The sequence below is a fragment of the Lipotes vexillifer genome, unplaced genomic scaffold (genome assembly GCF_000442215.2).
Source record: "Lipotes vexillifer unplaced genomic scaffold, Lipotes_vexillifer_v1.1 scaffold1094, whole genome shotgun sequence".
Classification (NCBI taxonomy): Eukaryota; Metazoa; Chordata; class Mammalia; order Artiodactyla; family Lipotidae; genus Lipotes; species Lipotes vexillifer.
In genome coordinates this window covers 458,245-483,218 of record NW_006792775.1, presented here as the reverse complement: position 1 = coordinate 483,218, position 24,974 = coordinate 458,245, and the positions used below count along the sequence as shown (strand labels likewise).

The window sequence follows — 24,974 nt, the reverse complement described above, 5'->3', positions numbered from 1 at the left end:
TGGCGCCTTGCATTTAATAGCCATCTTCCTCTGCCCCCCCCCCACCAACCCCCGGCCACCCGGCCTGACCCTGCAGCAGCACAGAGCAGACCTCCGCCTCACCTGCTCCAGGAGGGCGTCCTCCGGCCGGGTCTCGGCCAGGATGTTGCCCGGCACATAGCCTGCCTGGCCGCTGCGATTTCGAAGCTTCCACCACTGGTGGTCGCCTTCCAACACCTGTGGGCGCCGCACCCCCGCATCACCCCTGACCCACAGCGCCCGCCCCCCCCACCCCGGCCCCGCCATAGGCACCAGTGCTGGGTGCTAGGACCGCCGGTGTTAGCCGCTGTTTACCGATGGGCCAGAGAGAGTTCCAGAGTCCCCCTGAGCCTGCTCCCCCCTCCCCATTCTACACACCCCCTCCAGGTGCCCCTGGCCCACCTGGCCTCCCACCCATCCATAGGGGCCACCCCCCTCCCCGTCCCTCCCAGCAGCCTCCTAAGCCTCTAGCCTGGCTGTGGATATAGACCACCACCCCCCCTCCAGCTGCTCCACTTTCTGTCCCCCAGCGGGTGGCCTGGATTCAGGACAAAAAACTCAGAAAGTGCCTTGAGGGGGCTCCTGGGGTGGGCATGAATGACAAGCCCCTGCTGGATTGGGGGATCCCCCACTCGGCACAGGGAGGGTCCACCCCACCCTTCAGCCTGAGCCCAGCCCAGCCCAGGGGCCCCTGGGCTCCCTCCGAGATCCCCAAGACAGGGAGGCCCCTCAGCCAGGCTGTGCTGGGGCAGGTGCCAGGCTGCTGACCCAGAGTGGAGCCCTGGGGTCAGGCAGATCCCACCTCTGGACCACCGCCTGCTCCCCGGCCCCCACTCACCTCCAGGACCTCGTCCTTGAGCACCGACAGCTCGTTCGCGTTGTGGGCTGTGAAGTCATAGAGGACCTTGACGTACTTGGCCATGGCCGGTGTGGGCTCGTAGCCCCTGTGTGGAATGGGAGGGGTGGAGGCTCAGGGCTGGGCTGGGGTCTCTTCCTGGGCCTGGGGGAGGGCCAGGGGCAGCAGCTTCCCAGGTGAACGGCTGCGTCCTGTTCTGCGGCACAGCGGCTGCAGCTGTCAGCTGGGATGGAAACTGTGACAGCCCCGTTGCGTCTGGGGCCCCCTGCGTGGGGGGGCAGCGGAGGCAGATGGGACGCAAGGGTCTGTGGGCACAGCACGGCCTGCCCTGCCCTAGCCCCTAGCCCTGGAGGCCTAGGGGTCTCCAGGCCCAGCCCCCCAGGGGATCTAGAGCCAGGCGTGTACCCGAGAAAGGACAGGCCGTCCCTGGAAAGTGGCTGACCATTGGGGGAGGGCTGGATGCTTTCAGAGCCATAGTCCCTCCGGCAATGCAGACACAACGCAGGGCCGCCCGTGGGCCGAAGGGTCCCAGGGTGTCCCAGCTCCTGCACGGAGCAGGCCTGTGCCTCCCACCCGTGCTGGGCCATCCCTTCTGGTCAGCCTGGCCCCTGATCACGAGGGCACCCCTCACACAGGTACAGGGCTCGGGACCCGGGGTAAGTGGGGGCTCTGGGGCTGGGGCAGCCTCTGGGGCCCTGGTGGGTGTGCGTGTCAGGATTGGCCAGGGTGGACTAGTCAAGGGCTGGAGGTAAAAGGATGAAAATGTTTCTTGAAGGTGGCCCTAGGCCAGGGACCAAGGGCATCAGGCTGGTGGGGCACAGGGAGGGGCACACTTGTTCAAAACATGGATTCCAGCCCCCTCCCCTCCTGAGACTGAATCCTGGGGTCTGGTGAGTAATGAGCTCCCCAGGCAGGTCCTGGGCCAGGACTGAGAACAGAAAGTAGGAGGGGAGGAAGGATGGGGGTCCCCCCAGGCCCTGGGGCTGGAAGACATGGTCTGTGGAAATGTGTGCGGCCAGAGGGAGAGAGGCTGTGCCCACCCAGACCATCCGTCTCCTCCTCTGGCTCTGAGGCTGGGCCTAAATCAGCCCCACCAGGGCAACTGGGATCGTTGAGACCATTTAAGTTCAGTGGTTTAGTACATTTCTAACCATGATTCTAAAGCATAAACGTGGAAAAACAAAAAGACATGACGTATTAGGTACGTCATCTAAGCACTTTATGGGTGCTTTCGACATTTTTCCCTCAACTGTACACCACAAAGTTGAAGGGAAACCCGGCTCTAGTGTGGAAAGCGTTTTTGACCGTCGTGAAAAAGGCATTTGCTGCCACCTGGTGGCAGTGTACCCATAGCAGAGCCTCCGTGATTTGAGGGGTGAGCGTCACACTCCCTCACTTTGAGCAGAGCTTACCTGTGAGCATGTGGGGAGCTGACTTGGGGGAGGACGTCTCCCTGGGGTGTGGGCTCAGATGCGAGGCCATGCTTTGGGGAGTTTCTGAAGGACGTGCGGCTCACTGGAGTTGGCTGCGGGGAAGCCGACACCGGGACTTGGTGTGAAGCAGGGGCTGGGCCAGGAGGGAGGGGCGGTGAGGGCAGTGGGCGGAGGTGGAGTGCAAGCGGGGCTGCAGGCGCTCTGACCTCATCACCGGGGGCTGACGCCAGCCCCTCCACCTCCCAGGGGGCCTCCTGCAGCACGTCCAGGGGTGGCTCCCAGCCGCTCTGGAACTTGGGCACGTAGGGGGGCACCTGCGGCTCCCGAGGCCACTCGGAGCTGGGGTGGGAGGTCCTGGGGTGAGCTGTGCCCACCCACCAGAGCTGGCCCCACCCAAGGCCCCCAGCCCGCCCGCCGAGGGACCCATCCTGGTGTGCGCCCCATGCCACCACCCTACCGGGGTCGTGTCCAGGTCTCCCCCAGGGACTCCCACAGCGCCATCTCCTTGGGGACCAGGTGGCCGCGCAGGAAGCCCACAGTGTCTCGGGAGAGCAGGGGGCTGTAGACGGAGCGAGCAATGTCTGGGCCACCACAGGTGCTGACGATCTGGGGCACAGCGGGGCGTCAGAGGCCCCCCTCCCACCCTGCGCCTGCCTGCAACACCACTGGGCCCCCACTCAGAGTGCAGACGCCGGCCCCAGCCCACTGCCCAAGGTGGGCACTTGCTTCCCCCCAAGTCGGGGGCAAGCCCCCCAGGCCCGTGCTCCCCCGCCCCAGCCCCTGCCTCCCCCCAGCCCCAGGCACCAGATCCAGAGGCCCGAACAGGAAGTGCACCAGCTCGGCTGAGCTGGGGTTCTGGATGTGCTTCTGCAGCTTGGCCTGTGGGCAGGGAGCAGGCCGACCTGTGGGGTGGCACCAGGGACAAGGCACCCCACCCCCAATATCAGCTGGGAGGGATGGGGCGGGCCGCTGTACTCACGAGCAGGTTGATGGCCAGCTTGATCTTCCGGAAACAGTCAACAAACTCGGCCTCGGAGGGGGGCCGTGCTCGCAGCGTAAGGACGCCCTCTGGACAGGGGGTTGGGGGGTGAGCCTGGCCGGCCGGTCGCGACCCCGGCGGGTCTGGCCTCAGTCTGATGTTCCCCACCCGCTGAGACTGGACCTTGCTCCGCCCGGGGCCACTGGGCCCCCCACCTCCACTCCTGCATGCGCCCCGATGCCCCCGCCCGCACCCCGCACCTGCCGGCCCCTTCTTGCCCTTCTTCTTGCCCTTCTTGCGCTGGTTCAGCTGCTTGAAAGCCTCGGCAGCCTTCTGCAGCCGAGCCACGAACCACTCGATGTCGTCCAGGGCGCAGTTGAGGATTTGCTGGGGTCAGAGCAGGGGCAGGGGTCAGCCTCCGGCGCCCCACCCGCTGCAGGGACACCCCCACCCGCTGCCTCCTGGCCCCTGGCCTGGGGCAGTGGGTGGGTGCTGGCTGGGGGCTGGCCCCAGGAGCCCGGAGTGGGTGGGAGGTCCTGCCGGCCGGCCGAGACCCACCGTCTCCTTCTCGATCTTCTGAGCCAGCACGGCCCTTGGTTCCTCTTCCTGCGACTCCCAGCGGCGAAAGCCTGGACGGGAGGGAGCAGAGCTGCTGCTGACGGAGCCCCCCCACCCCAACCCTGCTGCTGCCCCCAGCCCATCCCCCTCGGCCCACCTGGGTCTCCAAGCGGCATGGGCAGGCCCACTCGGTTCTTGGTGGAGGGCGAGTCCCTGCCGTAGCGCCGGAAGGGGATGGGGGCCGGGCCCTGGGCCGGAGGCAGGACGGACTGCCGCTGCCGGATCTTCTCCTGGTGGCCCCTGGAGTGGGACGAAGGGCCGCTGAGCCTGGCCGCAGCCCCCGCCCCAGGCCCGGCCCCTCCCCCCGCCCCTCCTACCCCCTACTTGAGGGTCTGTGGCCGCATCTTTTTCCCCAGGCGGCAGTCGGCCAGCGCGCTCTCGATGTCCTCGTGCACCAGCTCCGCCTGGGGGGACGGGGCGTCAGGCTGGCTCTCCGGGGGGATCTGGGCTCCCCGCCCCCGCTGCCCGGCCCTCACCTCCACCTCGTCGCAGTCAAAGAAGTGGACGTCGGGCTTGCTCTGGTCTGAGTCCTGGCACACGAGCAGCAGCACCGAGGGGTAGCGTAGCTGGTTCAGCACCGTCTGGCTGTGCCGCACGGTCGGCAGCGGGAAGTTCTCCAGCTCCTCCTGGGGGACAGGCGGCTGGGACCGGGCTCGCCGTGGTGCATGGCGAGAGTCCCAGACACGGAGGAGGGCTCACGGCCATGGGCACGGGGAAGACCCGAGGAGCGGATGCCGGGGACGTGGGCTGACTGTGGGCGTGGCCTGTGGCGTTCATGCCACGGATTTGGCACGGAAAAGGAACGTGGCCTGGATATGGGCATGGACACGGACCCCACGGGGCAACGTGCACACAACGGGCGCCGCCTCGGTACAGCCGGTGGAGAAGCTCTGTGAGGTGGACGTGTCCCTGAGCGACGTGGCTCCCCTGTACTCTCGGCCCCCGGCCTGCTCCCTCTCCCACAGAGGCCCAGTGCGTCTGGGTCACTGCCTGTGCCTGCCTTGCAGGATGGGCGAACGCCCTCCCTCCTGCTGCCGCCATACCTGGGACTCCATGTCCAGCAGCCGCAGCGACTGGTCGCTGACCTGCAGCAGCATCTCCTGTGTCCAGACCTTCTCCTTGGAGCTCAGCTGCACCAGCTTTCGGATGGCATCTTCCACGGACACGATGGCCTCACTCTTGTCCATGATGAACGTGGCCAAGTGCTGGGTGGGCAGGCAGGGGGTCACTCTGGGTGGAGCCCTCCTGGTGCCAAGAACCAGGGCCAAGGGGCTGCGCCCTGGGGCTCTGAGGGGCTAGGGCCAACCTTGGAAGTCTGAGGGGGTCACAGCCAGCCCCGGGGGTCTGAGGGGCCATGGCCAGCCTTGGGGGTCCGAGGGGGCCACGGCCAGCCCTGGGGGGGGGTCCAAGGGGGCCACAGACAACCCTGGGGGTCTGAGGGGCCACGGCCAACCTTGGGGGTCTGAGGGGGCACAGCCAACCCTGGGGAGTCCGAGGGGGCCACAGTCAACCCTGGGGGTCTGATGGGGCCACAGCCAACCCTGGGGGTCTGAGGGGCTACAGCCAACCTTGGGGGTCTGAGGGGGCCACGGCCAACCCTGGGGGGTCCTAGGGGGCCACGGCCAACCCTGGGGGGTCCGAGGGGTCATAGTCAACCCTGGGGGTCTGAGGGGGTCACAACTAACCCTGGGGGTCTGAGGGGAACATCCCTGCCCTGGGGCTCTGAAGAGACAAAGCCCCACCTTGGGGGTCCTCTGGTCTCCTTGGGGGATGTCTGTGGGGGCCATGGACGTGCCCTGGCAAACCCCTTGGCAGCCCTACACACACAGCCCCCAGCCCACCCACATCTGCCACTGGGCTCCGGGACCAGGCTCCCTGCCCCCGCCCCCCCAGCAGCCCCGGTGCAGGCTCACGACAGGGCCTTGGCACATGCCACCTCTGCCCGAGCCCGGTCTCCCCCAGCTCGCTCTTCCTTCCGGACTGTGCTCGGACACTACCTTCCTGCCTGCCTGGCCACAGGCTCACTGTCAGCACGTCCCTGACCTGCCCTCGTGTTTATCATCATCCGACTTTATGCTGGACACGACATGCTTCTTTGTTTGCTTTCTGTCTGCTGCCTCCCCGGTGCCTGTGACAGTGCTGGGCCCCCAGCAGGCCCCTAGTGAATGTGATGGGAATGAATGAGCAGCCCATGGGGACCCCTGGCCCGCCCCGCTCCTCTCTCTCCAAGCCTGGCTCAGGCCCCTCCTCCTTCCAGGATCCCCCATGTGTCTTTGCTGACCTTTGCTGAATTCAGTAAACAATGCTGGGACAGCTGGGTGAACACTCACAGAAACTCCAAGCAGTTAAGGCTTAACCACAGAACATGGAAGCATGAAAGTGCTAGTAGGAAATACTAGGTAATTTCTGATAATCTCAGGAAGGCCTTCACTGGGGGACTTTGCTAAGCAAGGAAGAAAATCCAGATGCTCAAAAGACAAGACCGGGACTTCCTGGTGGTCCAGTGGTTTAAAACTCTGAGCTTAAACTGCAGGGGGTGTGGGTTCGATCCCCGGTTAGGGAACTAGGATCCCACATGCCACGTGGTGGGGCCCCGAAAAGAAAAAAAAGGGAATAAAAAGACAAGACCAATAAATTTGACTTAATTAAAAAAAAATTTCTGCCTGAGAACAAGTACCACATACAAAGTATATAAAAACCCCACAGATGTAATAATAGATGTAATGGAGGTGATGTAGGCTAATTTTCTTGATACAGGAAAAGGCCAACATGCATTACAGTGACAGTTCTTACTTTGTTAAAAGCTCTATTTTGTTTAATAATTAAGGATACCAATGATAAATGAATAAAGAATGAAAGAATATGTAAATAAGTAAAAGATTAACAGCTCAGTAGAAAAATTGACAAAAGGTATGAACACAGAGTCTATAGGAAAATAAATATAAGTAACCTTTTAATACAGAAAATTATACGCAGGGGAATTTCCTGGTGGTCCAGGGGTTAGGACTCTGCGCTTTCATTGCCGAGGGCCCGGGTTCAATCCCTGGTTGGGGAACTAAGATCCCACAGGCTGCACGGTGCAGCCAAAAAGTATATATATATATACACACACACGTATATATGCAGACTCATTCAATACAAGAATTGCAAATTGAAGCTGGAGACTATGACTTTAGGAATGAGTTTTCACCCATTCTGTTGCCCAGCACTAACAAGCCCTTGTGGGTTACACTGGCTGGTTAAGACATGGAGAAGGAAGAACCCTTGCTCCACACTCGCCTGGCTGCTCTGGGGAGGAGTTGATGACACTGGACCAGCCCACATGCTTCCCTCTTACAATCTCAAGGCAACCTGTACACGTGTAGACTGTGGCACGGGTACAAGGCTGCTCCCTGAACAACCCTTGGAAGCCAACCTACATGTCCATGGGCAGGTTAGAAGGAGACTGGGCAGGGGAATTCCCCGGTGGTCCAGTGGTTAAGAATCCGCCTTCCTATTCAGGGGACATAGGTTCGAGCCCTGGTCAGGGAACTAAGATCCCACATGCTGAGAGCCTGAGCACCGCAACTAAGACCCGACGCAGCCAAATTAATAAATGAATAAAATGCTAAAAAAAAAAGAAAGAGAGCGCGCAGGGGACTTCCCTGGTGATTCAGTGGATAAGACTCTGTGCTCCCAATGCAGGGGACCCGGGTTCGATCCCTGTTTGGGGCACTAGATCCCACATGCATGCTGCAACTAAGAGTTAGCATGCCACAACCATGAGCCTGCATGCTGCAACTAAAAGATCCCGCATGCCACGACGAAGATCCCACATGCCGCAACTAAGACCTGGTGCAGCCAAAATAAGTAAGCAAATAAATAACTATTTAAAAAAAAAAAAAAAAGAGGGACTTCCCTGGTGGTCCAGTGGTTGAGAATCCGCCTTCCAATGCAGGGCACGTGGGTTCCATCCCTGGTCGGGGAACTAAGATCCCACATGCCGCAGGCAACTAAGCCCACGTGCTCTAGAGTCTGCACGCCACATCAAGCGAGAAGCCTGTGTGCAGGAACTAAGATCCAATGCAGCCATAAATAAATAAACAAATAAAGAAACAAATAAATATTTTTAAAAAGAAAAGAAAAGAAAGAGAGTGGGCAGAAACTTGCAGTGACTATCAGGCAGCTGGTCTGTCCGCATGAGGCGCATCGTCAGCAAAATACTGCACAGCCAAACCATCCCAACCATTCTGCCCATGCATTCCAAATGACTGAAAACATACAGAGTGTATTCTCTGACCAGAATGGGATTAAATTAGAAATCAATAACAGAATGATAACTACAAATCCCTATTAATTGGAAATTAAGCAACACACTTCTAAATAAATCATGGGTCCATATTCGTAGAAATTAAACAGCACACTTTTACACAACAAATGAGTGAAAGAGGAAATCACAAGGGAAATAAGAAAATATCTAGAGACAAATGAAAATGGAAACACAACATATCAAACCTTATGGGATGCAGCAAAAGCAACAGTAAGGGGAAATTTATACCTATAAATGCTTACATGGTTAAATGCTTAAAAAGAAGAAAAATCTAAACAACCCATGGGTCAAAGAAGTCACAAGGAAATTTAGAAAATATTCTGAGTTGCAGCAACATGGGTGGACCTAGAGATGATCATACTAAGTGAAGTAAGTCAGGGACTTCCCTGGTGGCCCAGTGGTTAAGAATCTGCCTGCCAATGAAGGGGACATGGGTTCGAGCCCTGGTCTGGGAAGATCCCACATGCCGCGGAGCAACTAAGCCCATGCGCCGCAGCTACTGAGCCTGCGTGCCACAGCTGCTGAAGCCCATGAGCCTAGACCCTGCGTTCCACAAGAGGAGCCACCGCAATGAGAAGCCCGCGTACCGCAACGAAGAGTAGCCCCCGCTCACCACAACTAGAGAAAGCCCGCGTGCAGCGACGAAGACCCAACGCAGCCAAAAATAAGTAAATAAATAAATAAATAAATTTATTAAAAAAATAAATAAATAAGTGAAGTAAGACAGAGAAAGACAAATATCATAGGATATCATTCATATGTGGAATCTAATTTTTAAAAAATGATACAAATGAACTTACTTACACAATAGAAACAGACTCACAGATTTCGAAAAAAACTTATGGTTACCAAAGGGGAAAGGTGGGGAAGGGATAAATTAGGAGCTTGGGATTAACGTACACACACTACTATATATAAAATAGATAAGCAACAAGGACCCACTGTGCAGCATAGGGAATTATATTCAATATCTTGTAATAACCTATAACGGAAAAGAATCTGAAAAAGAAGGAATACATGTATATGTATAATTGAATCACTTTGGTGTACATCTGAAACTAACACAACATTATAAATCAACTATACTCCAATAAAATAAAATTTTAAAAAAGAAAATATTCTGAACTGAACAATAATAAAAACAAGCACATCAAAACTTGTGGAAGATAGCTAAAGCAGTACTTAGAGGAGCTTTATAGCTTTAAATGAAAGTCAGAAAAGAAGAAAGACTTGATATCAATGGTCTGGGCATTCCTCTTAAGAAACTAGAAAATGACAATCAAATGAAACCCAGAGTAAGTGAAAAGAAGGAGAATAAGAGCAGAAACCAATGAACTAGTAAAATACACAAACAACAGAGAAAAATCAACAAAGCCCAAGGTTGGTTCTGAAAAGATTGATGAAATTGATAAACCCTTAGCAAGACTGATCAAGAAAAAAATAGAGAAAACACAAATGATCAATAACCAGCAGGAACGAGGGGACATCACTACAGATCGTACAGGCATAAAAGTGAATTCATAACAAAAGAAAACTTCCCACAAAGGAAACCCTATATTCAGGGCCTCACAGGTGAATCCTAACAAATACTTAAGAGGGAAATCACAACAATCTTCCATAAACTCTTTCTGAAGACTAGAGGAGTAGGAACATTTCTCCACTCATTTTATAAGGCCAACATAACTCTGATACCCAAACCTGCCAAGGGCATTTCAGGAAAAGAAAATTATAGACCAATGTTCTAATAAATATTAATGCAAAAAAATCCTTAATGGGCTTCCCTGGTGGCGCAGTGGTTAAGAGTCTGCCTGCCGATGCAGGGGACATGGGTTCGTGCCCTGGTCTGGGAAGATCCCACATGCCGCGGAGCGGCTGGGCCCGTGAGCCATGGCCGCTGAGCCTGCGCGTCCAGAGCCTGTGCTCCGCAATGGGAGAGGCCACAACAGTGAGGGGCCCGCGTACCCCAAATAAATAAATAAATAAAAATCCTTAACAAAATAGTAGCAAATTAGTCTTGTCAAGTCAATACATAAAAAGGATAATAAACCATTAGTAAATGAAGTTTATCCTAGAAATGCAAGGTTGGTTTAACATTTTAAAAAATCAGCATGATTCATTACACTAACTATAGTAAATACATTTCAATTGAGAAAGCATTTGATAAAATTCAACAACTTTCATGATAAAAGTTCTCAGCAAACAAAAAATGGAAAGGAACTTCCCCATTCTAGTAAAGAGTATCTACAAAAACATACAGCTTATAAAATGGGGAATTCTGAATACTCTCTTCTAAGATTGGACACAGGCAAGGATGTCCACTATCATTACTTTTATTGAGCACTGTCCTGGTAGTTCTAGCCAGGGCAATAAAGCAAGAAAAACAAAGTGGCTAAAATTAAGAAATTAAGTACTGTATTTTCAGACAAAATGATTGCGTACACAAAAAAATCCAATGAACCTATAAGCAATTCCTGAAACAAGTAAATGAATTCAGCAAGGTCTCAGGATACTCAATCACTATACAAAAATTCAATTGTATAAAACAAATGCTGAGACATCCCTGGCGGTGCAGTGGTTAAGAATCCACTTGCCAATGCAGGGGACACTAGTTCGAGCCCTGGTCCGGGAAGACCCCACATGCCACGGAGCAACTAAGCCCGTGCCCCACAACTACTGAGCCAGTGCACCACAACTATTGAAGCCCACACACCTAGAGCCCGTGCTCCACAACAAGAGAAGCCACTGCAATGAGAAGCCTGAGTACCTCAACGAAGACCCAACGCAGCCATATAAGTAAGTAAGTAAGTAAATAAATAAATAAATAAATAAATAAACCCACAAGTCTTCGGTGCCCCGCCTCCCATTGCCACCACCTCTCACCCTCCCTCTTGGCCTCAGCTTCATCATCTGGGAGGGGTCAGCAAACCTGCCCACATTCCCAACCTTGCTGGCTGCTGGGCAGGCAGGAGAAGTGGCCCCAGCCTGGGGTCCTTCCACAGGCTGGCTTGGACCAAAGTCTAGGAGAAGGGCTGGGAGGCCCCGCTGGCACAGATGGCTCCTCACCAAGGAGGGCAAAGTCCTTCCCACAGAGAGGTGGCAGAGCTGCCCTTGGATGCTGAGCCTGCAGCAGTCATGAGCTGACCACACAAGATGGCCCCTGCCTGCCCAGGTTGGCAGGGAGGGCTGATCAGCAACACAGTCCAATGCAAGAACCCTAGGGACTCCCATGTCTCATTGCACCCACTGTATAGATGAGAAAACTGAGGCTCAGAAAGCAGTGACTCACCTGGCTTCTGTGGGCATGGAGGGTTCTAAGGGGAGGGACGTTCTTATCTTCCTGGTCCAGGCCCCTCATCTTTCTGATCCAGGTCCCCCACCTTCCTGGTCCAGGGCTCCCCACTTCCTGGTCCAGGGCTCACCGCTTCCTGTTCCAGGGCTCCCCGCTTCCTGGTCTAGGGCTCCTCACCTTCCTGGTCCAGGGCTCCCCACTTCCTGGCCCAGAGCTCCCCGCTTCCTGGTTCAGGGCTCCACACTTCCTAGTCTAGGGCTCCCCACCTTCCTGGTCCAGGGCTCCCCACTTCCTGGTCCAGGGCTCCCTGCTTCCTAGTCCAGGGCTCCTCACCTTCCTGGTCCAGGGCTCCCCACCTTCCTGCTCCAGGGCTCCTCACTTCCTGGTCTAGGGCTCTCCGCTTCCTGGTCCAGGGCTCCTTGCTTCCTGGTCCAGGGCTCCTTGCTTCCTGGTCCAGGGCTCCCTGCTTCCTGGTCCAGGGCTCCCCACTTCCTGGTCCAGGGCTCCCCGCTTCCTGGTCCAGGGCTCCCCGCTTCCTTGTCTAGGGCTCCTCACCTTCCTGGTCCAGGGCTCCCCACTCCCTGGCCCAGAGCTCCCCGCTTCCTGGTGCAGGGCTCCCCGCTTCCTGGTCCAGGGCTCCCCGCTTCCTGGTCCAGGGCTCCCTGCTTCCTAGTCCAGGACTCCCTGCTTCCTAGTCCAGGACTCCCTGCTTCCTGGTCCAGGCTCCCCACCTTCCTGGTCCAGGCTCCCCACCTTCCTGGTCCAGGCTCCCCACCTTCCTGGTCCAGGCCCCCCACCTTCCTGATCCTGGCTCCCCCTCCCTCCTCCCACTTCAGCCATTCCCAGCCCTGTTGTCCTGCAGGTTTGGACGATGACCAGGAACCAGGAACTTGGCCGGCTGCCACGAGCAGGAAGGTCATTTTAAAAACATATTTCCTGAGCTCTGAGTGTGAATTGAAAGTGACCTAGGAACGGAGGCCTCCGGAGCTGGCGGCTCATCTAGAGTGCAGTTACCCATCTCGGCTGTCCAGGCTGAATGGGATTAGCCATCGAGGACGTCCCTGCAGGAGCTCAGAAACTCCTCCCTCCTAGTCTAGCTCCCTGTTGAGGCCAGGATGACAGTTTCCCTCCCACTGGGGTTTCCAGGGGCACCCAGAGCTGTCCTTGCCTTCCTGTGTTGCCCCTGGCCTCCCTCTCCCTGCTGTAGCTCCAGGGTTCCTGTGCCCCTCGGACCGGGGGCTCCCCAGGACTGGAGGGAGGCTCTGGGGGTGAGCCCAGAACAGGCTGCCTGCTGTGGGACCACTTATCCCCCGGCCTCGGTTTCCCCACAGGCCCGGGGAGCCGGGAGCGCGGAGCACAGGAGCGCGCCGTGGGCCGAGGGGCTCACCTGGACGTGGTACTGGGAGGTCTCGTGCATGATGACGTTGGAGTTGGAATACTTCTTCCTCTGCTCTGAAAGGAGACACGTCACCCACCCCTGAGGGCGGGACACCAGGTGGGGCCGCAGGGAGGGCAGAGTGCAGGGGAGGAGGGCTGCTCTGTGGGCCCTCTGTGGCCGCCAGCAAGGACACAAGGGCACGGAATGGAGGGACGGCCCCTCCTGGCAGAACATGGAGCTCCCCTAGTCCCCAGGAGGGACCCCCAGCTCAGAGTGGTGATGGCACAACTGTGTCTGGGGTCTGTCCTGGAGCTGGAGGCCCCCTGCCCATCTTCCTGGGGAGGGGTCTGGTCCAGGGCTTCCCCCAACTCTAAGAGCTCCCAGCTACCATCTCCCTGCCTCTCCCTGTCCCTCCCTGGGGCTCCTTGCTTTCCAGAGGCGGCACTGCATGGCTGGGGGAGGGTCAGAGCTGGGGGAGGTGGGGGCCGGCCAGGCCCCGCGCTCCCAGAGCAGACACCTGGCAGTCAGTCCAGCAGGAGCCCCCGCCCTCGGAGGATCGGGTGGCGAGAAGAGCTCAGAGCATCAATATTGATGCTCCCTGAATTATTAGCAAGGCCTCTCCCCTTACTGGCTCACTGTGGGGAGGGCTATTCGGTGGCCAGAGTTTGGGGGAGGGACCTGAGCACCTGCTGGTTGACTAGGGTCCAGGGGCCTTCTCTGAGTGCCCAGGGCTGACCTGCGTCTCCCTGGGTGGGGGCCTGGCACAGCCCTGGGGAAGGGAATGGGCGAGACCCTCCCAGCCGAGCTGGCCCCTGAGGCCTCTTGTCCGCAAACCTCACTCACCAAACAGGTCCTTGGCACTCATCTTGGCCACACCGTCAGACCGGCCCAGGCTGCCACTGCAGGGGAGGGGCTGGTGAGGGTGGAGCCCGTGCCGCACCCCTCCCTGGGGACTACGGGTGGGTAGCGGGTGGTGGGGGCCTAGTGGGTGGGGGTGGGGGCTCACTTGGCAGCACCCGGGCAACAGCTCACGGACCCTGATTGGCTCATGGCGTCCTCGACGGTGGCTGGCGGTGAGAGGGCAGACCTCAGAGTGGCCTGAGTCCAGGGCTTAGTGCCTGGCCCACACCTGAGTGCACAGGGGAGCCAAGCTGACACCTTATCGTGACCTGGCCGGGGCCTTGCTACCCCAGCACAGGGCCTGGGTCCCCTCCCCACCCCTCCCTGAATCCAGGGCCTGGAGCCCCGATGGCCTGGCCAGATTCCCCAGGGTGCCTGGGCAGGCGGTCCTCAGGGAGCAGAGCCCTGCCTTCCGGACACACCAGGACCACCCTGCTCCACAACCCAGCTGGTGTTCACTGCAGCCCCATCTCTCCCTGGACCCTCGGTCCACTACAGGGACCCCCAGGACGTGCCAGCAGAGGGGTCCCACCCCCAGAGGCTGTCTGGAGTGGGGCTGCGAGGAAGATGTCCTGGGGGCTCTGAAGGGGGGTCGGGGGAAGAGGCACCTTCCAAGCAGAGGGAACAACATGTTTAAAGGCCCTGAGGCAGGTGGGAGCCAGACAAGGGAGAAAGGCAGCAAAAGATGAGGCTGGAGCCCAGGGCGAAGGGTAGGGGGCCTGGGGACCCGGAGCCCACCCTCTGAGGGGTGAGCAGAGCCTGCTGCCCCTGGGCCAGGCTGACATGTCCTGTGGGATTCTGTGCTCCGTGGGGACCTCTGGGTACACACTGTGCCACATCAGATGTCACCAGTGATGCCATCCATCTGCGGCTTCAGTGTTTAGGGGGCTGCTGGGTTGGGTCGCAAGCCAGGGGTGCTGGTATCCAGGGCAGGTAGTACCTGGTACCTGGTAGCTTGTACAAGTGCCTGGTAGCCTGTCCAGGTACTACCTACAGGGAGGGCTCCCAGGAGGTGTGAGGGACCCGGGGGCTTCAGGCTACCCCCTCCCACATGCCACCGAGGGTCCCGGCTTGGCCAGATTCCTCTGTCCATCTGTCCGTGGAGAATGTCCGGAATGCTCATGACCTCAGTAGGTGAGCCCGAGTGTTTGCTTAATGGGATTCCTGGCGGGCTGAGCCGAGGGTGCTGGGCACGTGTGTCCAGATACACACACACACCTGGGCGAAACCGAGGCCTGTGGGCACACAGACACCTAGGTCGTGGCACTCGGCCTCCCCTAGGGGGCGGGGTGGGGGGCCTCAGGGCCAGCCAGGGAGGTGGGTCCAGGCGTCTGGGTTGGGGAGCAGCTGGGGGAGGGGCCACTTACAGGCCGGCTCCAGCGGGGAGTAAGGGGGCTCCTTCAGCTGACTGGGGTGGGGATGACACTAGCCCTGAGGGCCCCAGGGCCCAGGCTGCACTTTGGTTTCACTGTGGCCATTTTCCGGGTGCAAAGGAAGGCCGAGTATGGTGCCTGGTCAGGCAGGGGTGGGGGAGGAGGCCCAGCAGGGCAGGGAGGGCAGAGGGACCAGCTCCAAGTTCAAATTCCAGCTCGCAGCTGACCGACCTTGGGGAGGAGTCGGCTTAAGGCCCAGGGAGCCAGGTGGGGCCCGGGATGGGGGAGACCCTGGGGCTCTGGCTGTGCCCAGGTCTGGGCCCTGCGGGTTGGGGGAGGGAAATGCCTGGGACGCTGTAGGTGGGGAGCAGGGCGCCGAGCTTGCGCTTGGGAGGCAGAGGCAGGCGGAGAGCTGGGCGGCGCTGGACCCCTGACTGCACTGGGCAGGGCCAGGAGAGGCCCCGCCACAGGCCGTGGGGGAGGTGCGGGAGCAGAGGCGGCGCCAGCTGGGCTGGGCCTCCCAGCGCAGCTGGGGCTGACCACATCTGGGTGGGGCACAGGGGGTCGGTGGCGCACTTCAGAAGCACCAGGAGCCCTGCTCACCCGCCTGCCCTGCCACCGGGACACCTGAGGCACATGGGCTGCCCCAGCCCAGCCCAGCCCAGCCCAGGTTGGAGGCACACAGGCCCCGGCAGCTCGGCCCCCCAGCCTCCTCCCTGAAACTCCCACACCCCAACCTTAACCGAGAGCCTGACCCCGGCCCGATGCTTCCCTGGCCCTGCGTTTCAGCCTTCCTCTGACCCACAGGAAGCCGGCTAGCACGCCAGAGGAGCTCCCAGCCTGCCCCGGCAACAGTGGTGCAGATCCTTTGAGGGGCAGGGGCTGACCTCCTCAACACCGCTTCACTGGAGGAGGGGGTTCCCGCCACCGAGCCCCAGGGCTGGGAGGCGGCCGGCTGACTCAGAAGCCACTGGCTTACAAACATCCCCAGCGCACGGCGCCGCCCCAGGACCGGACGGGGCGGGCCAGGCCGCAGGAACCCGGCTGCGGCCACCAGCCCAGGGAAAGCCCGCGGGCCCGGCGCGACTCCTCGCGCCCGATGCCCCATGCGCCCCGGCCCGGCCTGCAGACCCGGGCCAGGGCCCCGCGTCGCGCTGCCACCTGGGGAAACTGAGGCCCGGGCAGCCCGCCCTCCGTGCGCTCGGCTCCCCTGTGGCTCCGGGGCCAAAGCGGGTGCGGGCGCCAGGCGGGGCACTCACCTGCTCCTCTCGCGGCCCCGCGCCTGGCCGCCCACTGGTCCCTTAGTCCGCGCGTCCGTCCGCCCGTCTGTCGGAGCCTGGCTCCAGAGGAGAGAGGGACGCGCGGAGGAGCCGGGGCGGGGCGCGGGGAGGAACCTGAGCGGCAGGTTAGAGTCACCGTGCGCGGGCGGGCACTGGGCAGGGGCGGGGGTGGGATGCGGATGCCCCGCCCACCCCGCCCCCGCTCCAGACCCCGCCCCCACCGCGGCTCCCCGCGGACGGTCCCCACAGCCACCCGGGTCCCTCTGCGCAAACCCCACCCTTAAAGCGGGGGCGCTGGTGGACGGGTGGGCGGGGCCGGGAGCCCATCCTTCGCTGGGGTGCTCTGGGCGACCGCGCGCCCCGACGCTGCTCTGAGATCTACCCGGGGCAAGCCCAGCTGCCTGTACCCCAGAGGGGTGGCGTGGAGCCCTGGGGAGGTCAGACCTGCCCCTGCCAGGTGCCCCCAGCCTCAGATGCCCCAGGACCCGGGGCCGAGTCCCATCCTCTTCCACTGGGGCTCCTCTGGTCTGGAGGGAGCGCTAGGGCCAGGCTTTAGTCTGAGTGAGTCTCAAAGGTAGGACCATGGGCCAGAGGCCCTGCAGCCCAGCTCCCTGAGCTTGCCAGGTCGGGGGCGGGGATACCTCCTCCACGATCTGGGATCGCCTAAAGTCTCTTTCTTTGTGTCGCCCAGCCCAGTGTGGGCACCCCCTGAGGAGTGGGGTTATTCCATGGCCGGGGAGGGGGGTGTCAGGATGCCTGTGGCCTACGCTGTCCTTGAGTGCCAGGGCAGCGTTGGTGTGAGGGCGCTCCGGGGAGTGACCTCCACTTTAGGCCAGGCCCCAAGCTCTGCCCGCGGTTCTGTCTTTCCTCCTGCTCAACTGACCCCCAGGATGGCCGTGCCCACCAAGCTGGGTAAGGAGGGCAGGCCGGGTGGTGGTGGGCACCCCCAGGCACCCCAAGGCTCCCACTGTTGTCCTGGGGTGGGGGGAGCAGGAAAGCTGTGCCAGGACAGAGCGTCCCAGGTCCGTGGTCCTAGAAGGCCGCGCAGCTGGTGTTTGCCAGGAGCCTGCTGAACTGACCCCCAGGATGGCCGTGCCCACCAAGCTGGGTAAGGAGGGCAGGCCGGGTGGTGGTGGGCACCCCCAGGCACCCCAAGGCTCCCACTGTTGTCCTGGGGTGGGGGGAGCAGGAAAGCTGTGCCAGGACAGAGCGTCCCAGGTCCGTGGTCCTAGAAGGCCGCGCAGCTGGTGTTTGCCAGGAGCCCCAGCTAAGGAGACACAGTGTCCTGGAAGGCCAGCGGCATTGTCCCTCCACACATCGCCAGGGCCTTCCTGCCTGTCTGGGGTGTTACTGGTGAGCTCGCACAGGGGCGCAGGGAGTGGCCTTCGTCCTCCAGCCCCGCCCTGCCGCAGAGCCCTGGCAAGGCCTGGCTTCCTGGTTCTGTCTCCCTTCTGCTGACGACGTCCCCAGAAGGGACAGCACGCCAGCCCTTCCAGGAGTCTGAGCCTGAAAGGGCAAAACGAGGGAGGCACACAGGGAGGGGAGCAGCTGAGGTGGGAGCTCTCTGCTTCTGAAATCAACGTGATTGGGAGCATTGACACCCTCAAGAATGCAGTTGGGGGCCTGGAGTCCCAGGCTGCTCGGTGGCTACCTTGGGTGTGGTATGCCCTGTGGCCAAAGCAATGGGGATGCCAAGGGCCTGGCCCAGACTCTCGGGCAGGCTGTGAACCGGGAGGACAACAGGTATCTTGCTGCCTGGGTCTGCAGGGGAGGGGCTGAGGTTCCCAAAGACAGCAGGTGCCGCCATCGCGGCCTCCCCGAGCCCATGTGGGCGGGAAAGGATGGAGCCCTGATGAGTGCACAGGAGGGTAAGCAGGGGGATGCCCCCACTGGCCTTTGGGGCTAGAGGCGCACACTGGTCCTGGCGGAGCAGAGAGCTCTCTGCTCCCACCGGCCCCCTAAGGGTAAGACTGACGAGGCTGACACCACCAGTCCCCCTCGCTGAGGCCAGCCCCGGGGAGGCCCAGGCTGGGGGAGCGCAGCTCCGGGGCTGCTGTGTGGGGCCTGCAGCGGGCACGCGGCCTGTGCCGAGAGATGAAGGGAGAACCCTGGAGGAGACAGGTGGCTGCAGCCAGGAGCAGTTCAGAGAGGTAGAGAAGCTTCTTTATTTAAAAATACCGTGAAGAGAGAATATCCAGATACTCAAACACAACATTACTCCAGACGTAGAAAATGTGAAATCGAGACCAAGGGAAGTCATTAGAAAACATCGGCGCAGACCCCTTCCAGGAGCACTTGCAGAGGGCCTGGGAGCTGGACAGCACCCCTACGGGGGACTCTGCGCTGGGGCTTCCAGGTCACCTTCGCCTTTCTCCAGAATCCCCAAGGGAAAGGTATCATGGCTGAGGGGAAACACCCCAGCCCCGAGCTGCCTGGCCCTCGGCAGGTGCCTCCTGTGCGCGGCAGAGTGCACCATCTGCCTGGGGCTTGGCCCGCAGAGCAGGACCCCTGGTCCCTGTGCCACCCCGAAGCTGCAGGGAGAGCAGAGACGGCCGATCTCGGCCTGAGAGGGAGATGCCACGGACACCGCGAGGGCACTGGCCTGGCTGCCTGCTTTCCGAAGGCCTCGTCCCCCTCTGCACCCTGGATGTCGGTGGCTGCTGAAGCCAGATCCCCACCAGCCACAGACGTCCCCGCGATTCCCCGAAGACTGGCCGGGACAGCCCCACCCCTGCTTCCGCCACACCCAGCCCCTGCCCAGCACCTTGTTCTGCCCTGGTTCCCGACCCCACCTCCGCCTCATAGACCCTCCACACCACCTGACCCTCTAACAAACACCGAGGCAGGTCAGCACGAAGATGTCCTTCCCGCTCAGCAACCGACAGTGGGGGAGGTGACGGCTGGGGCACAGTCTGGTTCTGAGGAGGGTCTCCTGCCCAGGGCTGTCCCGCGGGCCGGACACTGCCCACCTAGCCCTCGAAGGCGGCGATGGCCACCACCTGCAGGACGGCCTCTAGGCCGTGGAGCGCCAGGAGTACGGCGCTGAGGGCCGAGTCTGCCCACAGCACCAGGGTCTGCCAGAGCAGGAAGTAGACAGACAGCAGGGCAGTGCACACCGTGAGGACCAGGCTGGCGGCCAGCGGTACCTCGGCTTCCATCAGGTTGCCCTTGGTGCCTGGAAAGCAGAACAGACGTGCTGGGTGAGCGCTGGGCTTTGGGACGCATGGGCCCCGGAGCACTGACCCCCTCAAGAGTGGCCGTGAGACCAGTGCCAGCTTTGACCACCATGTGATGCTTGAGGACTTGAGTGAAAGATCCCACTGTGACCACTGCAGGGTCTCTTCAAAGTGTCGGAAAGCAAACGCAAAAAGGGGCATGTCTTCCTTAGTGAGGAAGAAAGCCAACCGAGGCTGTGATGTTCTACTCTTGGTCTTTGGGTCAGTTGTGTGAGTGGGAGAGGGAATTTGGTTTTCTAAAGACAATTCCAACTGCATTCTGACACCTTTTCCTAATTCCACATTGACTGAGAAGATTTTGTTTAAAATTTCCAAAAATAGTTCACTTTGGGCTAAGGTTGTTGTGGAAAATTGCACGCATATTTACAAAAAACAAAGCAACTGCACGTTTTACAAACAAATGGGTCAGCATGGAAATCGCTGATCTCCAGCTGTCCCGGCCACGGGTGCCCAGGGTGCCCCAGGAGCGTGAGGGGCTTGCGGATGCCCAGCGACTCTAGTGCCATTTGCCACCCTCCCATGGGCACGGGCTCGTCTGTGTCGAGGGTATGCGTGTGCAGGGGCCCGGGATGTGCCGGCTGTTCTATCAGCCATTCCAGAGGCAGGAGCGTTTCTCAGACGTGTCAGCGGAACACACAGCGTGATCCCGTTTAGAAGAGATGTGCTCATGTCCGTGTGCCTGTGACTGGGGATGGGGAGACATGGGCCCTGATGGTGAGCTGTGGAGGGAGCGGGGGAGCTCTCTTGGGGCTCCTATACTGTCTGAGCTTCAGGACGTGAGGGGGGTCGGCCGAGCAAGATTCTGGCTGGGGGCCTCCAGGAGCCGCACTGGGGAGGCGAGGGAGCCTTCACCCTCCAGGCCCTGCTGCCCTGGTGGGGCCCTGACAGAAGTTTCCAGATCCTTCTCCTCCTGACCACTGAGGCCAACGGAAGGGGAGGAAGGAGGTGGGGGTGAATGTTTTAGGGCCCCAGGGTTGATGACTGAGCTGGGTTCTAACCTCAGTGCTGTTTGTTACACAGGAGCTTGTGCACAATATGCTTCCAAACAGGAAGCATCCTCACCAAGGACGTGGCCAATATTCGTCGTCTTGTGGACAAAGCTTCTGGATAAACAAATTAATACTTAATGACACTGTAAGGCGAGGCCTGCAAAACCATGGGTAAGCAGTTTAAATCAAAAGTGTCTCTAAGAACCATGTTATAAAATGATCAACGTGTAAAGGTTCACACATAAACCTCACAACAATCTCAACTGTGCTTTTCAGTCAACTCACCCAAGTATAACCGAATTGCTTCCAGAATCCCCATCAGAAAGAGCAGAGTCAGGTCAAGGACCAGGTAACCGTGAGGATAAGTGAAAACCTGACCTGGAGAAAAACGGGCAACAAAGCTGAGCTCCCGTTACAGGACACAGGGTACCCACACCTTTGAGCTGCCTTTTCGCACGAGACTTACTTTTATACACAGCCAGCAGGAGCGCAGCTAGGAGATAAAGGGCATAGTACATTCCACTCAGACAGAGCAGCATCTGAAGAGGGAGCGATGAGAGCTGGCCAGCAGTTAAGGACTCCCAGGCCCAGCAAATGACCCTGCCCGAGGGCACCCACCCGGGGAGAGTGGACAGAAGGGGCTGCTCCACCACCTGTCCAGAGGCCCTGCAAACACGTGGGTCCAGCCCAGGCACCTGCGGGTGGCCACGAAGACGTGGCCGACGGCCCCCTGCCTGGCTTCCTTTAACACCCCTCCTGGTGTCACCACACCTGGCAGGGCTCCTGTGGGCTCCGGGGTGGGGCTGGGGCTTCCCCCCAGGGGACATCCTAGCCTAGAGCAAGAGGACCGGGCACATCCTTGGTGACTGCAGGCAGGACGGCCTCGGCACCCCGGGCTTCCTCAGGTGGCATCACCCTGACCTAGGTCCCAGTTATAACATTGAGAGCAAAAAGTGACCTTTTTCACTTTCTTCAAATAAAATGTCTTTCTCTCTTTTGGGGGGCAGTTTAATACCCACTAGCCATTTTCCTGAGCTCTGAACACTCCATATTTGTTTACGCTAAAACAAGTCTGTAAGTTTTCCAAGTGAGGGGTTTTCGCGTTCCTGCCCCCCTGGGCCCAGTGGGAGTCAGGCGTGGGGCTGGGCAGGAGGCACCAGTGGAGGAGGTTGTATCAACCCTCTCCAGCTGTTAGTGGACGCCCTTCCCACTCAGTGGAATGACTACTCAGAACTTATGGGGAAGGTGGGGCTGGGAGCTGGGGGCTTAAAGCAGCAAACAGCAGGGGCCAAGGGCCAACTTCAGGTGCCTGGGAGGCCTGGGTCTTGGGCTGACGGAGGGCCACAGGGATGCAGCAGCGGGATACCACCATGGAGGAAGCTCTCCCTGGAAGAGAAGGTACAGTCAGAGAGGTCCCAAGTCCTACCAGGATGCTCCAGCAGCCTGTTCTCCCGTTGCCGCGGATTTATGGCCCGCAGCTAGGTTCCTTTGCAGCACCTCTGCACCCACTGTCCCTCCAGGGAGGATCTGACCATCTGCTTTTCTGAACCTGAGGCTGGGAGTCAGGGCGTACCCACAGGCGAAGCCCAGATCCACACCTGAGGCCAGATGCCAGGAGAGAAACCAGACACACAGCTGTTCTCATCTCATATCTGCCACACGTACATAGATGAAAACGTCTTTTGATTCAGGTTACAAGTTTCTGTCATTGATAATAGATGTTTGCTTTCCTCTGGAATTTTACTCATGGCCCCAAATATCCCTCCCCAAATTAAGAATCTCCTAAGCCAGCAATCTTGTCTCTTTCCAAACCTCTCCCGCCACACAGCAGTTAGACATCCTGCCCGCGTCTCCAGATGACAGTATACGGTGACGCGCCAATAACGACTCAGAATTTGCCAGCAGCGAGTAGGACGGTGCTCTCTCCTACTCCATTTCCTCCTTAGTCACCAGGGGGCAAGAGAGAAACTCCCAGCCTGGGTGAGCCTTTGCTTCCTTGGCAGATTCGAGGTCCTCTGGGAGTCTCACTTGGGTGGGGGTCTTACATGGGTCAGCACAGGACACGGGTGATGGAGAGGCAGAATGTGCTGAGCACGGGGAGCCTCAGAGGGTGTCGAGCACAGATCATTAATAAACCTTCATCGCGATATGGGAAGGGTGCTCTCTAAACCCGATCCCTTCTTTTTCCAGGCCCAAGCTAACCTAGGCTGCCTCGATACCTGTCATTATTTGGGTGGATTTCACGTTAATAGGGACTTTGCTCCCTTCTGACCCTTCTCTTGACAGTTCGCTTCAGAACTTCAGCTCTATTTGCCAGTTGCCCATTGTTATGCTTGAGATGATGGGGCTCAGGGAAAAAATGCTGTTGAAAAACCTTCAGCGTCACAGGATTTAAATAATTGACATGAAAGGTAGCTACAATTAGATATGCTGCTCTAACGATTTCAGATCTACAGAAAGAGGCTCATTCTGACTAAAGATAACCGTGGCTTTTAGAACTTCGCATTTTTTGTCAATGATTCACTGTAATAACAATGTGGCCGTCAGAAGTTAAATGTGAAAGCAAACAGAATGTTTTTCTTTGGGTGATATACGAGGGGTGTGAAGCGGATCGCTCTGGTGTAAACGTAATTTTCCACCAAATGAAAATGCGCGAACCTCAGTACCCGTGGCCTTGCACAAAGGTCTGGCGCTTGGGAACCCCGGTGCCGGGAAACTGTCTGAAGCTCAGACCACAGAGTCGGCTTCTTTGTCAGCTGCCCAGCTCACCGCTCCCGTCTAGTCCCAGCCTCTCTTCGCACGAGTAATTTCGGAGCCTGACAGCTGAGATGTGGAAATTGGCCTTTTCCATCCGGCCGAGTGAGCGCCCGGGGCCGCCCGCGTACCTTGCTCTGGTTCCACGAGCTGTGCGGCGCGGGCTCTTACAGACCCAGCGGTCAGGACTTCGAATGGGCCGCCGACCGGCCGGCCCCCCGCCGCCCTGCGCAGGGCGCCACCGTGACAGGACGAGCCCGTGAGCCGGCAATCCCGGCGAGAATCCAAACCTTCGCTCCAGAAGCCGGTCCCACTGGGCCCGCAGGCGGGGCCCACTCCAAACCGGGGTGTCCCCTTCCTGCCGGCCCCGGACGAGCCCGTCCCGCTCGCTGCGGGCCCGCTGGGTCGGGGGGCGCCGACCGTCCCCTCGGGGGAGCCGTGACCTCACCGCCGTGGCTCCACCGCCCCGCGCGTTCATGGGAAGCGGCGGCGCGGACCCGGGACGGGTTCACCGGGCCAGGATCTCACCTTGTGGACACATGAAGTCCACCGGTTAACGACCCCGGCGAGCTGCGCCCGCAGCTCGGCCTTCCCCGCACCAGGAGGAACCGAACCAACCAAACCCCTCTCCCGGGGCGACCTCCGAGACCCCCCTAGGCCTCCGCGACACCGCACCCAAGCCCTCACCTCGCCGCGAGGCCGCCATCTTGCCGCGGCCCGTCCCGGGGCCCCGCCCCGCCCCGCGATCCCGGCAGCCTCTCGGCGCCGGACGCAAACGGCGTCGCTTCGGCCATTTTCGCTTCTGCTCCCGAAGGGGCTCGACGGCGCTGCGTTTCGGGACTTGATCCCGAACCGTGGCCGAGGCCCGATTAGGCCGTCCGACAGCGCTCGGGCACTTTCGGACAGGAGGAGGCGGAGAGCCGAGGCTCGCTCGTGAGGATCCCTGCTCGGGAACGTTCGGCTCCGCTCGGCTCCTTCTCGGGCGGGCTCGGCTCCCGCGGGCGGCGGGTGCAGGAGGAGCCTGCAGCGCAAGGTTCTCTAGGCCGGGTCGCGTTGCGTCGGAGGCCGGCGGAGTCGGCCTCACCGTAGGGGACCCCGTTGACTGGGGACCACGGCCGGCGCGGCCTTCTAGGCCCTGAGGAGGGCTAGCGCAGAGCCTCTCGGAAACCCTCGTGCGGCCTCGGACCAATTCGGACCGACTCGGCTCCGCACTTCGGACCACTTCGGCCCCCCTCGTTTCCGGACTCTAGGCCTCGGCTCGGCTCGACTCGACAGGGCCGCTTCGTGCCGGTTCGGCCCCTGTTCGGGCGGCCCCGGCTCGGCTTGGCGGCCGGCTTCGGGCGGGCTCGGCTCAGCTCGGCTCGGTTCGGGCAGTCCTCCTCGGTCAAGCTCGGCCCGGCTCGGCCCGGCTCGGGCGGCCAGCTCGGGCGGCGCGCTTCGGGCTCCGTCCCGGTCTTCGGGCGGCCCCGGCCGGCGCCTTCGGGCGGGCTCGGCGGAGTCCGGATGGAGGACTCGGACTCGGCCGCCAAGCAGCTGGGCCTGGCCGAGGCGGCGGCGGTGGC

The 24,974-nt window shown here is 59.9% G+C and overlaps 3 protein-coding genes across 3 annotated transcripts in view; 1 reads left to right on the top strand and 2 right to left on the bottom strand.

The window, feature by feature from the left end:
* EPS8L2 (EPS8 signaling adaptor L2) overlaps positions 1–16,475 on the bottom strand; it is a 17,382-nt gene extending 907 nt beyond the window's left edge. Inside the window, exons 1-17 of the mRNA XM_007465994.1 lie at positions 16,413–16,475; positions 13,887–13,947; positions 13,724–13,779; positions 12,890–12,954; positions 4,948–5,109; positions 4,381–4,530; positions 4,229–4,308; positions 4,002–4,144; positions 3,845–3,915; positions 3,547–3,673; positions 3,287–3,375; positions 3,112–3,186; positions 2,765–2,913; positions 2,514–2,646; positions 2,287–2,399; positions 857–962; positions 103–216 (exon numbers count right to left, since the gene is read on the bottom strand). Of these exons, the coding sequence (XP_007466056.1) occupies positions 103–216; positions 857–962; positions 2,287–2,399; positions 2,514–2,646; positions 2,765–2,913; positions 3,112–3,186; positions 3,287–3,375; positions 3,547–3,673; positions 3,845–3,915; positions 4,002–4,144; positions 4,229–4,308; positions 4,381–4,530; positions 4,948–5,109; positions 12,890–12,954; positions 13,724–13,779; positions 13,887–13,930 (1,677 nt within the window). The 5' untranslated portion in view covers positions 13,931–13,947; positions 16,413–16,475. The remainder of the gene's footprint in view (positions 1–102; positions 217–856; positions 963–2,286; positions 2,400–2,513; positions 2,647–2,764; positions 2,914–3,111; positions 3,187–3,286; positions 3,376–3,546; positions 3,674–3,844; positions 3,916–4,001; positions 4,145–4,228; positions 4,309–4,380; positions 4,531–4,947; positions 5,110–12,889; positions 12,955–13,723; positions 13,780–13,886; positions 13,948–16,412) is intronic.
* A 2,927-nt stretch (positions 16,476–19,402) lies between these two features.
* Positions 19,403–24,337, bottom strand: TMEM80 (transmembrane protein 80; the record flags this gene model as incomplete). The annotated part of the gene is given in 7 exon segments (XM_007465993.1): positions 19,403–19,608; positions 20,944–21,036; positions 21,125–21,218; positions 22,025–22,044; positions 24,100–24,190; positions 24,192–24,259; positions 24,262–24,337. Coding segments are annotated over 7 exon segments (648 nt in total), but the record flags the coding sequence as incomplete, so codon positions are not given.
* Positions 24,338–24,915: 578 nt separating this feature from the next.
* DEAF1 (DEAF1 transcription factor) overlaps positions 24,916–24,974 on the top strand; it is a 27,013-nt gene continuing 26,954 nt past the window's right edge. The window contains exon 1 of the mRNA XM_007465921.1: positions 24,916–24,969. Within this exon, the coding sequence (XP_007465983.1) occupies positions 24,916–24,969 (54 nt within the window). The remainder of the gene's footprint in view (positions 24,970–24,974) is intronic.